The 19,860-nt window shown below is 43.7% G+C and overlaps 1 protein-coding gene and 1 long non-coding RNA gene across 3 annotated transcripts; one reads left to right on the top strand and one right to left on the bottom strand.

The window, feature by feature from the left end:
• Positions 1-4,663: 4,663 nt before the first annotated feature.
• CEACAM19 (CEA cell adhesion molecule 19) lies at positions 4,664-11,356 on the top strand. Its single transcript, XM_063312614.1, has 7 exons — positions 4,664-4,673; positions 4,852-5,217; positions 7,410-7,584; positions 8,521-8,573; positions 9,178-9,260; positions 10,405-10,446; positions 10,800-11,356. The coding sequence occupies exons 1-7, from the start codon at positions 4,664-4,666 to the stop codon at positions 10,848-10,850; spliced, it is 780 nt and encodes a 259-aa protein (XP_063168684.1). The 3' UTR covers positions 10,851-11,356.
• A 3,846-nt stretch (positions 11,357-15,202) lies between these two features.
• LOC134503120 (uncharacterized) lies at positions 15,203-19,343 on the bottom strand. 2 transcript variants are annotated; one of them, XR_010068504.1, is made up of 3 exons: positions 18,759-19,343; positions 17,143-17,204; positions 15,203-15,635 (listed from the first exon to the last, which is right to left on the bottom strand). It is a non-coding gene; the product is annotated as an uncharacterized LOC134503120 (long non-coding RNA). The 2 variants fall into 2 exon arrangements; XR_010068503.1 differs by lacking the exon at positions 18,759-19,343 and having other exon boundaries at positions 17,143-17,358.
• Positions 19,344-19,860: the final 517 nt, after the last annotated feature.

Here is a 19,860-nt window from a genome sequence, read left to right as displayed (position 1 = left end):
CCAATCCTCTCCTGTCTCCATCCAGGGTTAAATGTCAGCTTGTCACCCTGGTTTAAAAGCACGTGGGGAAGGGAAATTGTTTCTACTGCTCCTCCCTCAGTTCTCAATTTATTTGGATGACAAGCAGCATGCCAACTAAGGGCCAAAGTAGGGTAAAGGTTTCCCTTGACATTAAGTCCAGTCGTGTCCGACTCTAGGGGGCAGTGCTCATCTCCGTTTCAAAGCCAAAGAACCGGCGTTTGTCCGTAGACACTTCCTCTGTGGTCATGTGGCCGGCATGACTACACAGAACGCCGTTACCTGCCCGCCGAAGCGGTACCTATTAATCTACTCACACTTTCATGTTTTCAAACTGCTAGGTTGGCAGGAGCTGGGACTAGCAACGGAGGCTCACCCTGTCACGGGGATTCGAACCGCCGGCCTTCCGATCGGCAAGCTCAGTGGTTTAACCCACAGCGCCACCGTGTCCCTTTTAAGGGCCAAAGTACCAATATATTAATTGTTAGATTTAAATATCCTATTTTCCCCCTTCAAGGGCATCACGAACCTCATTCTTCATTAACTCACTGATCGGACTGGTTTTTAGGAATAAATCTCCTACAGGCACCTATAGTTTGTTCTTGTGCTTAAAAAACCAACACATCAACGCAGACTTTAACATTGCATCTAAGTTTCTTCTCACTTCCAGCTTAACTTCTCCCCCAGAGAATGAGCAAGGGTGTTTCTGTGCATGTACAGAATGCATTTCTCTCTCCTATAGCCTCTGAGCAACCTGGCTCCCCTGGCATGCCTGAGCATGAAAACAAAATAATAAAATAAAACTTACTGTACCTTCACATTCAAATACATTAAAGCATGGCTACACAACCAACGTGTAATTTCTTATGAGTCACATCACGCCAAGGGCAGCCGTTTGGAACAATTAGTTGTGTCCATGACATCCCAGGCCAGGGGACGAGATCTCTCCCAAAAAAGGAGGCCTTGTTGCATGGATTACTGAATGACATCAGGGCAGGAAGACGACATGCTCTAACCAGGTCAGAAAATTGCCAACAGACATATTTATTCAGTGTGCTAAGTTTGGTGAGTTAGAAGAAGTTTTTCACCTTGGTTAGAACAAGTTTGTTAGCTTTTGGGTAAGGTGACATGTGTAAATCCAAGCCATTAGATTCATTCAGTGTTTCTCAAGCTCGGCAACTTTAAGTTGTGTGGACTTCATCTCCCAGCAAGGCTGGCTGGGGAATTCTGGGAGATGAAGTCCACACAACTTAAAGTTGCCGAGCTTGAGAAACACTGGGCTAATTTGTGATAAAATACATGATGTGAACCCAGAAAATAGGTATATTCAATACAACCCGATTACTTAAGGATGTTATGCAAACACAAGCAGTGTGACTTGCATCTGCGCCTTTAAGTGTTTTATGAGTTGGGAACCAAGCTGCCCATCCCATGCTGTGCAGGCTGAAAGGCTGCCGCTCATCTGGAGAGCCCCCGTTTGGGAAGGCTCTAATGAATAACTGCAGGTGGAGCTGGTATCTAAGGAAAGTAAGACACGCTGGACCCTGCAGACCAGCATTCGTGGTTCAGTGGGAATGCCCACATCTGGTTTGAAAAACAGCTGCTAAATTGCTTGGGGTCCCAGTCTCAAGCTCTCATTTCCACCATACCCACCAGGGATGGACGAGCGCCAAGGCAGCTGCCCTCTTGCCTTTTTTGACCCCCACCTGCCATAGGCTCTCTTCACACAACCCAATTGCCCCAGCTATTGCATGAATCCATTGTCATGTTTTATCAGATGGGCAGCTATATAAAGATGACGAAATAAATAAACCATAAATAAATAAATTCTTGGCGTTTGCATCATACAGAAAAACATGCGCTACACAGAAAGGGTGGATTCCGACAATACCCTAAACCACAACCCAGACTCACCAAGATTAAACCAGCTAAGCTGAATCTGTTACAGCGATTCAGACACAGCAACCGTGTTTGTAACTTTGCTTGGAACTGCACGAATGCAGACTTGATGAGATCCTTGTTTTTTTTGGCTTGGAAGAAGTACAGCGTAACTAACGAAAGATGGTTTGAACGGTGAAGGGCTGATTGCTCCCAGGATTGCAATGAGCTAATGCAAACACTCCAGGGCACTTCAATTGCGCAAAAGCTTTCCTGTAATGCTGTCAATTCCAGATTGCCTGCACTGACATTTTTAATACCAGCACCACCATCTCAGCCTGAGCTTAATTTACAGGTAGTCCTTGCTTAATGACCACAACAGGGCCCAGAATTTCATTGATTTTGCTTGCCAGAAGCTGGACGGAAAGGTCGAAAATGGCGATCATGTGACCACGTGACTCTGCAACAGTCTTAAATGCAACCAGTTGCCAAGCGCTCCAATTGTGATCATGTGGGAATGCTGCAACGGTCGCAAGTGTGAGGATTGGCTGTAAGTCGTTTTTTCCAGCACTGTCATAAGTCTGAATTGTCACTAAACAAATGGTTGTTAAGTGAGGACTACCTGTATGTCTTGGGTAGGAAGCAGAAATCCAAGTGGTGCAGCTACTGTAAACTATGGAGGTCCGCCTATTAGCTTGCCTAAAGATACCTGTGGTTGTGTTCACGTATGCTTAATTAAGTCAAATTAAGACCCAGCAGCTGCCTTTGCCCAATTTGCAAAGGCTGGATGGGGCTAAATGTGGTAGGTTAGGTGTTTTTGAGGCTTAGCATATTTGGCTGTATAAATCCCTCCTCCACCTCCTTGGTGGTTTCTGAGCCAAGGTCTTGGGGAAGTTAAGTAAACCGGCTAAGTGTGTTGTGCAATTGCAGGCAGTGTATCTCCAAGCCCCAGATTCTTTCTGCACCCAAATGAATGCAGCTGCCCCACCTGTTGCTGTCATCCTGCAATCCAGCTGGTTCGGTTGGTGAGGCTCAGGAATTTGTCAGCGAGAAGCGCAAAGGAAAGGAAGGAGGCTGGGGAGAGATGAAGCTGGAAAACAGCTGACGAAGGTGAGAAAGAAGGCCTGTTTTCTGTATCAGGAGAGGGGCAGAGTTGAGTGGGTAGAGCTGAAAGGGAACTGGGAGTTTCGATGGGATTCTGACAGCCTTGTTTTGACCATTACGTTGTTCAGAAGGAAACTCTAGCAAGGATGGGAGAGATCTTGGATTCCGTTTCCGGGGGAAGGAGAGAGGTCATATGGTTAGAACAAAAACGGGCAGCCCTCCCCCGGACATCAGCAGTTGAGGGCCACCTCCTTACTCCAACCTCCCTCCTCTCAAGTTGCCCATACCTAGTCCTTTGTGTATATTCCTACCCAAAGTATCCTTCCTTAGACATAGGAAGAGTTTGGGGTAGAGTTTCACAGTGGAAAGTCGAGAGGAGCTTGGAAGCTAGATGACTGAGTGATTATGTGCTCTGAAATTGGTGTCAGCTCTTCGTGATCCCAGAGATGAATATACTCCAGGGCAACCTGTTCCCATCCTGGTCCTTCAGGCCTTCCAGCAGTGAATCCCTCCCCCTTGCTGCTGGTCATCCTCTTCATCTCTCTCCTTCTACCTTTCTGAGCATTTTGGACTTCTTGAGAGAGCTAGGTAGCAGCTAGGAGGTTGGGGAAGATCTTCGAATCCATGCTCAGAGTCGGAGATTTCTTGCCTCTCTGGACCCTGGCCTTTGCCCTGTGTCAGGGAGGGGACCCAGAGTCACCTGGCCTCTTGGTGGGGATAATTGGGCTCTTAATATTCCAGGACATTCCTGGCAGCCAGTGAGTCAAGCTTCAGTGAGTTTGACGCCAGTTCTCGCATTCCCTACTTGCAGCACTGCATCCTCAAGAGGCCGATCAGGACTTGGAAGACACATCAGCTTGGGTTCTGGCATCACTGAAAGATCAGACTTAGTCTTGGGAGCCACTAAGAATGGAGCAAGGCTGGAATCCAAGGGCCTGACTGGCAAGGCCACAGCTTTTCCAAGCTTCAATTTGTCTTCGGCCTTGGACAGGCAAAGTGTTTTGGGAATTTGCTGCCAGCAAGGAACACGCCGAAGCAGAAAATGGGGGAGATTTTTCATAAGCACCTTTCCCAGGCAGGTGAGTTATAGACCTGGGAAGAAGGATGGGAAGTCTTTGTGGGAAATTGCCTGGTCATGATTTGTGATGAAATCAGCCAGGTTTTTGTGGTGTGGAACTGATGAGCTGTTGGAGATTTCAGTCAGCACTTGGCAAGATAGTAAAAGCAAGCTCAGAAACTGGAAAACCCCTATCAATAAGTGGAAGCATTTTGTTCATTTGTTTCAACACAGCGACACTGTTGGATTCCTTTCTGCGCATCCAACTGCTCTGCTGTTAAAGAGACAGCAATCCTTTCCATAAATTCCGAGCATAGGCAGTATAGAAGTAAGCCATAGAACCCATCTGGGAAATTGGCAGCTGCCAACTGAGTCTAAAAACACCTCCCTCACCTGCTCCTGTGCCCTTTCTGGCTGCATGGTCAGCAGAAATTGGAGTCCAGTGATTTTCCCGAGATGAAGAGCATTGCAAGAAGCTTGTCTCCAGCAGTTTAAGCTGCTGTTAAAGGCAGCTGGTAGACCACCTGGTTGTTTAGAAGATGCTGGGATGGGGTGGGGAATCTTGCTCTGCCAGATATTACTGAACTACCAGGCCCCCTAGCCATCATGGCTGATGGTGAGGGATATTGGGAACTGTAGTTTAGTAGTATCTGGAGGGTCACTGGTTCTTGATGCCTGAAACAGGAAGGGCCCCTTCTGGTTGACAGGCATTTGCAGTGAAATGGGATTGCAACCAGGAGATGTGGTGGACGATCCTGTGCCAAGCTAAGATGCTTTCTCTGTTCTCCTGGCAGCCTGTCTATTGGGTCTCTGGATTACTCTGGTCGAAGCGACCAGGATCAAGATCGTGTCCATTCCGGAGACCCCTGTCGAAGGCCAGAATGTCACTTTCTCTGTGGAAAATGTGCAGGGCGACATCCGCGAGGTCAGCTGGTTTCGAGGGATGGCCTCTCAGGGGTCCACAAGAGTCTTCACCTACTTTCCCGGAAACAGTCGTCCGCAGCGCAACGGGGTCCAATTTACCAACAGAGAATTTGGTTTCCCCAATGGGTCTCTTCTCATCACTGGAATCAGGCCCAGTGATGTTGGCCGATACAACGTCATGATCCTACTCCGGCCCAAAGAAATTCTCAATGCCTCTACTGAGCTTCAGTTGGCTAGTGAGTATTTGGCCCTCTAGTTCTTGCTCTCTTTCCTAGTCCCCCCTTCTGCACCCTCTGTTGCTTGATCCAGGGTCAAATCCCTAAATGCAAAAGTTGGCTAAAAAAGAAGGGTTGTCAACACTTCGCTTCAGTGTGTGTTTCCAGCCTTTCCCAACCTGGTGCCTTCAGGATGTTTTCCAAACTGGCTGAGAATTAAGGGAGGTATACTCCAACAGGGTGCCAGGTTGTGGAAAATGACTGGGACTGACTTGGCTGTGAATTGAGTGCTTAAATTAGGTCGTTCTGCAGCATTAGGGTGGATCCCTGAAAAAAAAAATTCACTAAAGGTGACCCATTTGTCTTTGTGTGTTTTTAAAATGCCGCTTTAGTGTAATTTCTTACAAAGAGGTGATATTTTGGACACATGCGTTATTTAAAACCGAAAAAAGAGATTTCTCCCCCCCCACTTTCTCAAGAGCAGCATCTGAGTCACATACAAATGGATGCAAGTTTAGTTCATCTTCCGTTAATAGCATTCACATCCCTGATGAGGTGATGAAGTGGAACCCCAGATTGGAAGCCTGGGGGTGCTATTGAGGAAAAGTTCCTGCTTGACTGGGACTTCCAGAAAAGTCTAGGACTTTTCTGGGACTTCCTGCTTTTGGGGGGATCCAAACAAAAGACAACTGGAACCTCCCTCCCAGGAGGGTCGTGGGGTCAAAAAAGTCAAGATGGTGGCCAAAACAATGTCATTGAAACCCCACTCCTTTTTAAGGCAGTCACGACATCCCTGCTCCATCCTGATTGTGACCCAGAGCAATGGTGTGATGAAAGCATCTTAACAAGCCCCATCCTTAAGAATCTTATCTACAAATCATTTTAATGTGTTAACCTCCCATATTTTATGTCTTGTATTTAGTTGTTAATTTTTTTTTTTTTAATTATTAGTTTTCTTCTGCTCAAGTGGTAGGGAAATTGGGTGTGGATGGTAAGAAATGGAAACCACAGCTCCTGTTACAACATGTAAGGCTTCAGAGAATCCTGGGAGATAACATTGGGAGCTTGAGTTTCTCAGGACAGGAAGGCCAAATCTGTCAACAATCCATGAACCATCAGTTTGCGCTAAGCATGAGAAACTCAGGACAAGGTGTCCATTCTATTTATGGAAAAAGAGAAAGGAGTGCTGGGTTGAAACTGCAGAAAGTGTAAGAAGGGGCTGAACCCTCATCTTGTTAGAGGGCAATTCATTGTTTTTAATGGCTTCCATCTAGTGCAGTGTTTCTTAACCTTAGCAACTTTAAGATGGATGGACTTTAACTCCCAGAATTCCCCAGACAGTCATGCTTTAAGATGGGTGGACTTCAACCCCCAGAATTCCCCAGCCAGCATGCTTTAAGATGTATGGACATCAACTCCCAGAATTCCCTAACCAGCATGCTTTAAGATAGGTGGACTTCCACTCCCAGAATTCCCCAGACAGTCATGTTTAAGATGGGTGGACTTCAACTGAAGACCTGGTTCTGCCACCTTGCATGGGATGGGGGGGGGGGTAATAGCTCCACCTGGGGGTGGTTGGTGCCATAGCACCCCCTATTGATTGGGATTCCATCTCCTCCTGGATTTTATATTTATATTTTTATCTTATTTATGTTTTTAAAGTGTGATTGAAGTTTAGATGTTTTTATTATTGTTTTTATTGTAAACCGCCCAGAGTTCCCCATTGGGGGAGATGGGCGGTAATAAAAATTTAATAATAATAAATAAACTCCCAGAATTCCCCAGCCAGCATGCTTTAAGATGGGTGACTCCAACTCCACCCATCTTAAAATTGCTGAGGTTAAGAAACACTGGTCTCAGGTGCAATAACATAAATAGAAACAAACATAAATATATTGTTAGTTTGTTATTTAAGAATGCTGTTTTTACCGTATTTTAACTTGTATTTATTTTAGTTTTACCGTAAACCGCCCAGAGTCACGCTCGAGTGAGATGGGCGGTGATGAAATTTGCAATATAAATTAAAAGATAAATAAATAAAAATAGAATACATATTCCCCGCTAACTGTAACATGGTAAGCATCCAGGAAGTTTTAGCTGAATTCCAGCCAGTGAAAGGAGGGTGATCTAAGACCGATCTGAAGCGATTCGAGGCCTTGCTGTCTGTGATGGAGTCAGGAATGGTTGACGCTGACACCTGATTTCTGTTCTAGCACCACCTCCAACAACAGCCGCAACAGCAACCCCACCCAGTAAGGACCCGCCCAAGGTGCCTTCGACGCTGGGCTGGATCGTGGCTGGCGTCTTGGTTGGGATTTTGCTCTGTGGAGCGCTTGGGGCCGTGATGGTGTACCGGTTTGTTTTACAGAAGTCCGAACCAGGCACCAGGTACGCGTTTCAGAGTTCCTCACCCGCCCGCCAAACACAGGCATGATTCCAATCAGGTCTCTAAATGCTGAAATTGGAAATGGCAGCATAGTTTGGCAACTGTAGCTGTGATTATTCAGGCTGGAGAGAGAGACAGAGAATTGCTTGTTTCAGGTTCAATTACAGGAGCAAGGAACTGCGCCCCCCCGCACCCTCATGATTTATGTATTGTGTCAAAAGCATCACAATTAAAACAAGGCATACTGTAAAACGTAGAGTTTAAAATACAAAATATAAAAGTTAAAATATATACAAGTTAAACAGATCTTGCCCAGAAACTGGCACCATTAATTGCGTTCTCTCATGCTGTCATGAGGTCCTCAAATGTGCATTGATCAGGGCACAGAGGACAAGTGCACATATGTGTTGTTGTCTGCATGTCTCCACCGTCACAAAGGGCAGAGGCCACCAGACAGCCCCATTTGTTCAGAGTATCTCTGGATCTTGTGCCCGTGCGCAGTCTGTTCAGCGATTTCCATGCTTCCCAACTTTCACCAGACCCAGGCGCCAGCTCCTCTGCTTGTTCCATCCAGTGTTGGTTCTTTGGAGCTTTCCGTAGGTCCACTCTGCTTTTAAATTCATCAAAATCTTCCGTTGACCTAAGGAAACTTTTCCTGGATTTTAATCTCTGAGGAGCTGGTTGTAGGCCATAGAGAGGGTGTTGTTTGGATATTGATGATTGAAGCCCCTCTCTATATGCTGCTGCTTCTCTGCGGACAGCAGGCGGGGCAATGCCAGCTAGGTGGTAGATCTTATCTAGAGAGGTAGGTTTCAGACATCCGGTAATACTTCTGCTATACTTCCCCCCCATGTTGAGCACGTGCGCACAAGTGCAAGTGTGCAAAGGTTAGAAGCATTGGCCGATCCTCATTCTCATCCAACCCAATCTCTTTTTAGGGTGGCAGGAAAATTGGATCTAGGAGCAAAAAAGCCACCTGCATCGAAACATGGTAAGCGTGCTGCGACGCTGGCGAACCTTGGAATCCAGCCTCTTCCGCCAAAAGATCCAAAATACCGTGTGGAGGGCTTGAGAGGAAGACCTTTTTCAGTTAGGCTGGCACCCCAAAACGCCTTTCTCCCCAAAGCTAAACACAACCTCAAACTGAGCTTAGCTGCTGGGGATTAGGTGGGCCCAAAGGTGCTGTTTTCTTGGCAACAGATCTGAAGAAGCTTATGCCTTTTTCCGTGATGTTTTCAATGTCTTAGTCTAGTTCCAGCCCTGGGATTCCTGAGTGGTCTCCCCTCCAGTTATTCACCACACTCAGTCCTGTTTTGGTTCCAAGCCCAGAGAAGTCCAGCCTCCATTGCTTCCACTTGAAACACTTTTCTGCCAAGTGAAGTACACGTCACTCTGGGGTTTTTGATTGATTCCTAAGGACACAGAAAGGAATCAGCTGTTCCTTTGCTATGTTCCTAACATATGGTACATAGGTAGAAGTAATTGGTTAACTAGGGCAGGATACATTCAGAAGGATTCAGCCCCCTTATTCCCACTCACCGACGCTCTCCACGTGGGCTAGTGATGAAATGACACTGTTTTCTTCTGTTTTCCAGATGATAAGGAACCCATTTATGAGATGATGGATTCTCCGGTGGAAATGCCAAAGGGTCCACTCCCAATCTCTGGCCCTCTTCCGGTGAGTTTCCATCTGTCCTCTCCTGGGTTCTTCTGACGTTGAACAGTGAAGAAGGTTGATGGATCAGGAGACGGGCAGAGCCAACATGGGCCGGATTCTTGAGTTGGTGAACTCATCTGGGCAGAAGATGGATCTATGTTCCCTGGAACAGAAGACCTTTTGGACCACTGTCTCCTGTTTCGCATTTCAAGAGCAGATGTTTCCAATACAGAGAGGTTCTAATGCTGGTTTTGAGTCCAGCGTAGATCTTTCATCTTCTATGTGAAGGTTGTATAGAAATGCGTGGATAAGGCCATCACATGCACTCATGTTTAAACTGGAAAAGCAAACACCTGAACTGTACATAATGCTTTTTGACAGTGGGGTGGGATGTGGATCGAGATGAGCCTTAGGAGGCAGGGCAAATAATAAACCATGGGTGTGACTATTCTATAGGCATGGATGGGGTTAGGATTTCCCCCTGCTTCCCCATTCTTTCTTCAGAGGGGGTAGGATTGGTGCCTTCTTCCTTTCCTTTAATACGGCCTTAAAACTATAATAACTAATACAGTCATCATAATTTATTAAATTTATATGCCACCTGACTCCCAGCAACTTTGGGCAGTTTACAAATGGTTAAAAACATTTCAAAACAAGGAAACAGCAAGGGGAGGGGGAGGGAGGAAATGACAAAACTGGATGGGCACAAAGGAAAAAGGGGACTTCAACCACCCTTGCCAAGGGCCCAGGCAAAGAGTCAGGTCTTCAGGGCCCTTTGAAACACCAGTACGTTAGGGCTTATAATACAATTTCCCTGTTTTCCCCATCTCAGAATGCAGCTAAGTCTGGGTGCCATGAAAATTTCCATTCCTGGCTTTGAGGATGTGGGCAAAAAAGTCAAGGAGGCCAGAACAAGGACATTGAAGCTCCGCCCATGTTTATGTGCACCTGCAATCTACATAAAAATGGGTGGAGCTTTGACCGTGCCATGTGGCTGCCATCTTGACTTTTGGATACCCTGCTTGGTTTAATGGCTCTTTAACATCTCTCTTAAAAATACAAAGTAAAAACTCTGGAAAGGAAAGTTTTTTTGTTTTTTTCTAAAGAGTCTTGGTTGTCCAGGTTTAATTTTTTCCATGGCTTTTATATTTGTCTCTCTTTGCAGCCTCTTCCAGGGACCTGCCCCACATTGGACTCAAATTATACGGTACGTCCCAAATCAGGTGATTTTTCTAAGCAGTCCTTTCATTGGTTTAATTTATAAGCACAACCCCTTTTTGGATGTGGCCCAAACTGGACCAGACATGGACAAGAGGACAGGAGCTACATCCCAAAGGTTGAAGTGTTATAAGAAATCTTTCAGCCAGTCTTCCAACAGATGCCCAGTTAAAATTTAATATATTATTATGGTTCGTCACACAGTCAGCCAGATGTTTAGTTTGGATTTGGCATTTTTATCTACCTATTGAGTCCTTCCTAAGGACCTGGGATAGGCAGATGTTGTTTGATGGTTTATTGTTACTATTTATTGGTGTATTTCTTTCTTTCTTTTTTTTTTAGGATTTGCTGTACAGAGCAGAGTCAGTTTACTCTGAAATTAAGAGGTGTTGATGCAGCTGAAAGATACTTCTCTTCCTGATTCATGGCTCATCTCTTCTTGGGTAATGAGCCATCCCAGGATATTGTGATGAAAGCAAAGTAATCCCTATATTTCTACCTTTATGGGATCAAGGATTCTTTCTCTGCTAGACTGTGAATACAGCAAATAACTTTAACCTATTGTTAAATTCAGATTTTATTGAGCCCAAGACTGTCTCTTGATGGAACAGGGTCAAATGGAATTGTGCGGACATTAGTTGGTTCTCATCTTTCACCCAAAATGTGGGCCGTAATTTAGAAGATCTAGAGGGATGGAAGAAGAATTGGATAGCAAGGGGCGTCACTCAATATTGACTCGATCATGCAATTGTTCTGAGGACCTCAAATAATTCATATCCAGAGAAAAGGCCCAGTTCTCTCTGGATGCGTGCAGAACTTCCCCAAAAGGCCTATTGCCATCAGCTTTTAGACCAGATTGTCAGCCTGGAAGATTGGCTGCTCCAAAACAGCCAGATGTGGTTGAAGACCTCCTGTTTGAGGACTTTGGAAAGTCTGGTTTTCTATCCCCAAGAGGAAGAGCATTCAACCCCATCTCACATTTGCCGTGTTGATGTTCTGCCCATTTTTCTACATCATCTTGTTACGATAATATCACATCTAAACTGGTTTATTTTCATTCTATTGTCTGGGGGTGTTGTTTTTGTTTTCAATAAAGGTCCACCCTTTTCTAAGGGTGGGGCACTTACCTGGCCTGCCTGTAGCATCCCTCTAAAGAAGATGCAAGGATAAGAGAGATTCTGTTCATGTGGGGAAATTTCCACGGTGGGTCAAATGGTAAGAAATTGTAGCAGGGTAACAAGGTGGAATCAAATCATGTTTGTGATCTAGGTAAATGATGGAGTTCTCACATTTCAATTGAGAAAATAACTCACGGTGAAAAGGTGAGGAAAACAAAGGTTGTATGGCCTCCAGATTCAGAGTATCATAGGGCAGTCACTCATACCTTTACAGAAATAAGCTCCAGTGAATTTAATGGAACCTATTCTCAGGATGTCCTTCCTCAACCTGATGCCCTTCACATGTGCTATTCTGCCTAGCATGGGTCAAGTTCAGCTCCTTGGGAGATTAGAAAAGGCAAGTGTATTGTCTCTTGTGCAGGACATGCAATGTGCTGTGTGATCTTACTGACATCTGTCTATTATAGTTTCACTGTACACCCTTTGGGGGCAGAGCCCTGAAACATGTTTCTCCTTGGTGGAGCTGATACGATGGTGAATGTTCACAAACCTCCTAGCTACTCAGAGAGTGAAAGAGTTGAAAGACCTGAAAGACAATTCTTAAATTGGGGTAAAGCTGTGTTTGACACCCATATCCGTATGGCAAGACTAGATAACAGGAAGTTAACCAGCATACAGGATTATGAAATAAAAGCACCCCTGGAGGAGGATCCTGAGAAAAAAGTGGTTGAGACGTAGACTCCTGAGAAAGATGTAGAATTAACTGTTATTCATGAGGTCTAGAAAGTTGAAAGACTTGAATTAATATAAAGTTTTTCTTGGTTTGGCTTTTGAATTTTCCTTTGTAAAGCCAAGCTTTAAACGTAAACAATTCAAATTATGGTCACAGTAGGTATGCTTAAAGAATTCAAGATGGCAGTCGCATATGAAAAGCAGGTGGACTTTCAATGGGACCATCTTGACTTTTTTGATCATACCCTGCAGACACATCTGCCTGGCTCCTTGAGAGCCTTTGAAGGTTTAATGATTGTTGTGGAAAAAAAAGAAAAAAAGAAAGACCTGGAGGGGGGTGGGGGGAGAACTGAATGGTGTGCTTTGGAAGAGGGTGAATGGCCAGCTGACTGAATCGCTGAACCATTCCACCCTGGAGATCAAGCCAACAATTTCTACTTATTAATCTTGATCCCTGGTTGAACCTTTCCCTACATTCAGCTTGCATGCTCCAGAGCATTTGCTTCTGCATTTGTTTGTGGGTTGGCTAATGATCACTGCCTGCAATTACAAAACTTCCCGAAAGTTTTGAAGCAACCCATCCCACCCCTTTGCACTCCTGGGCTGTCCCACAAACTGGAACTCATCCAATGTGGGTCACCTAATTAAAAGCGCATGCTGCACTTTGCCAGTTCTCCAATGTTTGGAATGCACACTTGCCCTGCTCCCTTTTAAGAGCAGGCTGGCAACAGGCAGAAATTACATAGGCGCAGCTTTTTCTCAGGCATGGAAAAGGGGAGGAAACTCTTCTCCCCCTCCACCATCAGTAAATTGGGTCAGTCTGTTCTTAAAGGCACAGCAGAGGGCCAGCAGAAAGCAAAACATTTGGCAGCCCTCTGAAGTCAGCCAGATCCTGGATGTTGCCTCTTCCATAGTCTGAACTTAATTGAAAGGGAGCTTTATGCTTAAAAAATTTAGATTTAGATTTTGCAGGAGAGCAAAGGAAAGTCTGAGAATATTCTTTCAAGTATGGGAGGAGATGGGCGGGGACAAAATGAATGAATGAATGTTAATGCAGTGTTTCTCAAAGTTGGCCACTTTAAGATGTGTGGACTTCAACTCCCAGAATTCCCCAGTCAGCATGCTGGCTGGGGAATTCTGGGAGTTGGAGTCCACACATCTTAAAATGGCCAGGTTTGAAAAACACTGATTTAATGCTCTATATTGCTGCTCATCAAATATTCAAGGCTGCTAACGACAAAATGTCATATAGAAACTGCTGTTTGGTCAGGGGGCAACCTTAGAAATCTTCTAAAGAAATAAAATATGGGGTGCAAAATCCTGAATTGTTGCTGAATGGCAGCAGAGAGACAGAAAACAATGTCAGAATTTTTGCAGACCAGATCTGGTAGTCTGAATTTCCATCTATAAAATAAAATATCAAAATAAGCAACACAATAGTGTTGGGATATTTTCCTTATACGTTCACAATAAGTTTAAGTGAAGGATTGATGAAAGCTTGTATAGGCAGTCGTAATGCCGTTTTATAAAAGGAAAATTCTGGCTCCTGCCATTATAAATAACTGAGCACATCACATAGCCAAACCTATGTGAAGGAAGACATATATCTTATGTATAGGAAGATACTGTATATGTATAGGAAAGATAAAATGCCCATTTATACAGCCATTGTGGTTACCTATAGATAGGAAAATATCTGTTTTAACTGATTATGAAAGGAAGGAAGGATTGCACAGGAGGAAAATGTTCATGCTGATAGAGCATGTACTATTGTCATAAGCTAACTCATTCCATTCTCTTGATAATGGCTAAATCTTTAAACTAAAAATCTTAAGAAGGGAGACAGAGAAGCAGTCCACCATGGCCACCACCCAAGTTACTTGACAACCTTGGGTTGAATCAATTTATTTTCCTGACCTCCACCGATCGTCTGGCGTGTTTTATGGGATTCCTGACTTGGCAGAACCACAGGAACAGAAGGTTTCTGATCCTTCTGACAATACCAAAAGTTTCACTCGCAACTCGGTTGGCAACCAAAGGCTCATGAAACAGCCAAAGGTCTTCCTGGCTGCCCTTGCGACAATCTGTTGGGCAAGCACATTTTTTCTTTCTAGCGTTAGGACGGTCAGCTTGCAACCTTCAGACTTGACTATTCCTTCCTTGCGCTGCTTCTGTGGCATTTGCAAAAACATTGCAAAACTTTCTTGTGACCACACAGCATTGTGTGCCTCTTAACCGCATGAATTGGTAAACTGGTTGCTGGGTTTTTGAGCCAGTGCTTCTAATATGCTGGAGTTCTTAATAAGTAGGAATCAGAAATGTGTTGAGGTGTTTCTCAACCTTATCAACTTTAAGATGTGTGGACTTCAACTCTCAGAATTCCCCAGCCAACCATCTAACTCAGTGTTTCTCATCTTGGTCACTTTAAGATGTCCACGCATGCTGGCTTGGGAATTCTGGGAGTTGAAGTCCACACATCCTGGCTGGGGAATTTTGGGAGCTGAAGTTCACACATCTTAAAGTTGATAAGGTTGAGAAACCCTGATCTGGAAAGTACCTAAAACTGTAGTGTTACAGCATAAGATTCAACTCATTACTGAATGGGAAGAAAAATCATGTCTTCTTCTGTGTGTTTTTACTCTTCCCTCTCTCCTCTTTCATTGTCTGGATGGGGTCAAGAGAGATGCCAAAGGATCAAGGAAGAGTTAAAACAGGTGGGAATTGGGGGCTGAAGTACAATTTCCAACAGTTTTAGGCTATGTTGGCAGAGGCTTCTGGGAGTTGTAGTTTAATAACCTGTTGAGGTCTGCAAGGGCTTTCCCACATAAAAAATACGCAGCTGGAGAAAGAATGTTCATTAAAAGACTGAAAAAAAAAGACTTTATAGGCAATTGGTTAATTCAAGTGAAAAACCACATTTTATTTTGAGCAATGTTGGGATGGAGAAAGGGCATCCATAGATTTTTCTGTTTTCAAAATTGGATAATATGCATCAACTGCCAGAAAAATAAGCCATGTACAGGTGTTAGGTACAAAATACAATGTATGTTTAGATTATGTGCCATCAAGTCGTTTTTGACTCCTAGTGACGAGATATATAGCTTTTCTCCATGTTTTACAGGCTGCCAACATTCCCAGGTTTTAAAGTTCAGAATGGCTTAAGTTTTGTTCATATAAACAGAAACAAAATAAACTAATACACAGTTTGGGTCAAAGTTGAGCTTCAAAAGAAATCAGCATCAGATCAAGCTTAATATCCGAACAGAGAGCTGTTCCACTATACATACAGACACAGCAAAACTCACGTGCCTGTTCTCTGCAAAGGAATCTGCAGGAAGATTTAGAGAGGAGAAAGTAAAATATTACTTAGACAATATTATCCAGGAGAAATAGGACAGTGATCTCTGTCCTACCTATACAAATGAAATAATGCTATTGTATTATTTATAGATTACGATTAAACTTTAAAAAGCACTTACAATTAAAATTAGTATTATTGTAATTACTAAGATGTGTTATTTTTCATGACGAAAAAAAGGAAGGCGGATTACAAAATCAGCCCCCCCACACATCCTAAAACAAAAGGAGCTATTTCTTGCATCACAGCCAATACAGAAGGTGGGATCTAGGACTGATCGTTAATGAACAGCAAGAGGCCCAGTTGTAATTTTTTAGCAATTCCTTGTGCCAGAAAAAGGGAGATGGATTTGCAGTCATCAAGATGTAAAGAGCGTTTTCTGTGATTGCCTGCAGAGGAAGCTTCTGTTAAAATGAAAAAAGAAGATTTTGTTGCCGTCTTGTTTACTGACAACTTTAAGGAGTTGCTAATGGCTTTAAAGGTTGTTCCTTTTGCACTTTGGAAAGGAGAAATTTTGCCACCTGGTGGCTATTCCAGGATCTGTTCTGCCACTATTAAGAGTTGAGCTCTTTACTCCTAGTAACTTTATGTACATGTCTATATGCAGGTAGACCTCGTTTAGCGGCTGTTTTGTTTAGCAACCATTTGCAGTTACGACAGTGATAAAAAAATAACTTTGCCACTCACCCTCACATTTACGACCTGCACAGTTCTGTAAAACAGTGTTTCTCAATCTCAGCAATTTTAAGATATATGGACTCCAACTCCCAGAATTCCCTAGGCTGGCTGGGGAATTCTGGGAGTTGAAGTCCATACATCTTAAAGTTGCTGAGATTGAGAAACAGTGCTGTAAAGCAAAGAAAAGCTGAAGTAAGATTGTAAGCACAGCCATGGTTTCACTTAGCGACCACTTCACTTAACAATCAAGTTGCCAGTCCCAATTGCGGTAGCTAAACAAGGACTACCTCTATTCTCCTGGGCAATGATAAGAAGTGGGTGGTGCTGTTGCCTTCTTCCAGACTGGAACATTTATGGGACAGGGGTAAAAAAATTCAAGATCGCAGCATTGGCCATGCCATCAAATCCCCGTCTCCTTTTTATGTACATTGTGTGTGTGTTTACAAAAGAGACGAGGCTTCAATTGTAAAGTTGCTGCTGCCATCTTGACTTTTTTGACCACCCCCATGAATGACTCTGCTTCCACATATTTTTTTAAGTTTCCAATCTAGTCTGTAGTTGTGAACATTCCAAGTATGAACTTGATCCAGCCGGGCTGAACTTTTCAAGATTAGTCTAATTTGGCTAATTAGTCTAATTTGGCTAACTCTAATCCTGGAGTTCTTAGAATGCTAACTTCTTCTGAAGGACATGAAGTTTATTTTCATCCCTCTCTTGGTTTGCAGTCCATTCTTCAGACATTTGGCTTTCTGGGCAAAATCAACTCAATTCTTACCCGTCCAGGATCCCATCAACCTACCTTTCAAAAAGGAAGGAACTGCTTCCAAATTCAGCATTCAGGAAAGAATGATGAGAACATGCCTATAGAAAAAAAAAATTCAGGAAGTGAACTTTCACATGTCCACATTCCCCCCTTGCTTCAAGTTGCTCAAGGTCATTTTAGACTCAGAAGAAGCTGAGGATGAGTGAGTGCTGTGACTATTGTTCTAAAAGAAAGCAAAAGAAGGATGAACAGACTTGACTGCTCAAATCTCTCCTCCGATGCTTCCCAAGAACAAATACTTAAGAACTCTGGCTTCCCACCTGGTTAACTTGCAGTGTCTTTGTTTTCCAGGAAGAGTGTTGTGTGCACTGTTTCAAGCAACCCTTCTCCCACCAAAAATTATTAGAAAAATTAGGCCCCACTGAAGTTCTTTAAACTAAATATAAATATAAATATTCTTTGGACCAGGGCAAAGTTTGGATCTTATTTAGAAAGCTGCCAGATGGATAAGTCACCCAGGGAAAACGGACACCCATCAGACACTCGGAAAATAGACCAGTTATTTCCTCAAATTTGGAAAACATCTTAGATCATTTCTGAGTCAATTGAGATCCAACTTCCCCCATGCATTCCCATCCCATGCATTTGACAATCAAGAGTCGCTGGAAACCTGGGATAGTTTTGTGGGAAAGCAAGGGAGGGAGGGAGGAAGGGAGGGAGGGAGGGAGGACCTCTAGCATATTGAATGGTATAATAACTATATTTGAATGCTGAACTCTTTTAATGTAGAGAAGGCTACTGAATCCCTGCATCAAATTCAGTAAATATCTGAAATACTTAATTCCAACAGTGGCTCTTAGATCACTGGGCATTCTAGAACAAAAACATGGTTCTCATTGACAAGGACATCAGGTAGAACCAGTTCCCCTTTTGTGCATCAATGAGCAGTTTTGTCTCCTTTGCACTCAAACAAGCCCAATTCAGACAGAAGTTCTCAGTAGTTGCCATATCCTTATAGACTCTTTATTGAAACACACACACACACACACACACACACACACTTTAAAGAAATGATTCACTTTCCGACCATTTGTCTAAGGCCCAAACTGTATATAATTTAAAAAAAATGTGGCTTGATGGGGCAAGTGACTTTTTCATGTGATAAACATCAGGACTAGCATGTGGCACATGGGACTGATCGGAATGCCTTTGAATCCCATGCAGCTCCCCACCCCTCAATTGTTACGTGGTCCAAGAAGCCCAAGGAATTCAACTCATTTCTCTGGTTTATGATTTCTACAAGGTCTACCAATCCTAGCTTTTCTCTTATATTCTTTGCTTGAGTGAGTTGTTAGGTAGATACAAAGTAGGTGGTGGGTGAAAGAGGACAAGCCATATTTACAGACCTATCTGCTCCATCAGGGATGAGTTGTAATTTGTTTTTTCCAAAGAAAAATAAAGGATAAAGATAATGCACCCACCCACCCAAAGCTGGGAAAACAATTTATTTGGAAGTTCAGCTTATTCTCTCAGTGTCTAGATCCAAACCCAACATAATCATTAATCCTTAGTCTCATCTCTGAATCTATGGTTTCCGTCCCTCACCTTACCCCACCCCACCCCACCCCACCCCAAGGAGTGGACCTACTTACAGAAGATCACTGAGAAGAGGGGGAATGTGCTGGTCCAGGTGAGGGTTCCCAGCAAAGCTCCAGCAATGATTCCTGCACTGAATTTCAAGGAGGCTGAGACAGAACAGGGACCTTGTTCTGAAAAGACAAATCAGTTTCAGGATAGTTTCCAGGAATCACTCCTTTTTATCTCCATCCACAATTGAGCTCTGATATTGACTAATATAGTTCATGGAAGATGCAGGTGTGGATTTCTGCACCCCCAACCTTGCCTGCTGATTACAGGTATTATATTTATTGTCACTATGCTGGAAAATATTCACCAAGTAAGCCAAGTTTGGTTTCTAACATGGAATGAAACAGGCATTCCCATCTTTGCCTTGGGCCAGTTCTGCCTCTCTGCTGGGGTTTATAGAATGACTTACTTTCACAGAGAAAAGAGTCATTGGTTAGATGTATTGGACCACAAACACCATCAGGCCCAGTTAGCTTGCTGGCTGGATTGGATGGGAGCTATAGTCCAACACATCTGGAGGGCACAGGGTTGAGGAACACCTGGAACAGTTAAATAGTCCTGAAGTTTTCTTTTAGTTTTTTAAGGACAGGTCTACCAAACCATTATTGGTTATACAAATCAGTCCATGTATCTTAAAGTTCCTGAGATTGAAAAACAGTACTCTTGAGGAACAAGACACCACCCCTCTTCCTCTGATCAAGGAAACTCCTACAGCTTCTCAATTCTGTGCTGTAGGAACTTCCTCTTTTCAATACTGCAGGGCTTATCCAGCCTGTTGACTTTCAAGAAATTCTGGATCTTTCAGTTAGTAGGGCATCCCTTCTCCTGATTCATTTCAAAGTTTAATTCCAATGTTCCAACCTTCCAGACTGAAGGCCCCCAGATACCAAAATCCAGCTGGAGCTATTGGGAGAGAGCATGTTGATCTCTAATCACAGGAAGCCCATCCTAAACCCTAGTGTTCTGTATTGGTAGGTGATCCCACAGGCATTCTTAGAAAATAAACACAGGGGATGGGTGCAGCCCAGTTCTTTGTCTGGAAGCAAATCCACATGCCCAGAAAAACAACAAAGTTAGGGTGGCAGAGAACATGCTCCCCAATTTACC

The sequence above is a fragment of the Candoia aspera genome, chromosome 10 (assembly GCF_035149785.1).
Source record: "Candoia aspera isolate rCanAsp1 chromosome 10, rCanAsp1.hap2, whole genome shotgun sequence".
Lineage (NCBI taxonomy): Eukaryota > Metazoa > Chordata > Lepidosauria > Squamata > Boidae > Candoia > Candoia aspera.
The sequence above is the reverse complement of the archived record's forward strand: the minus strand, read 5'-3'. Positions and strand labels throughout refer to the sequence as shown.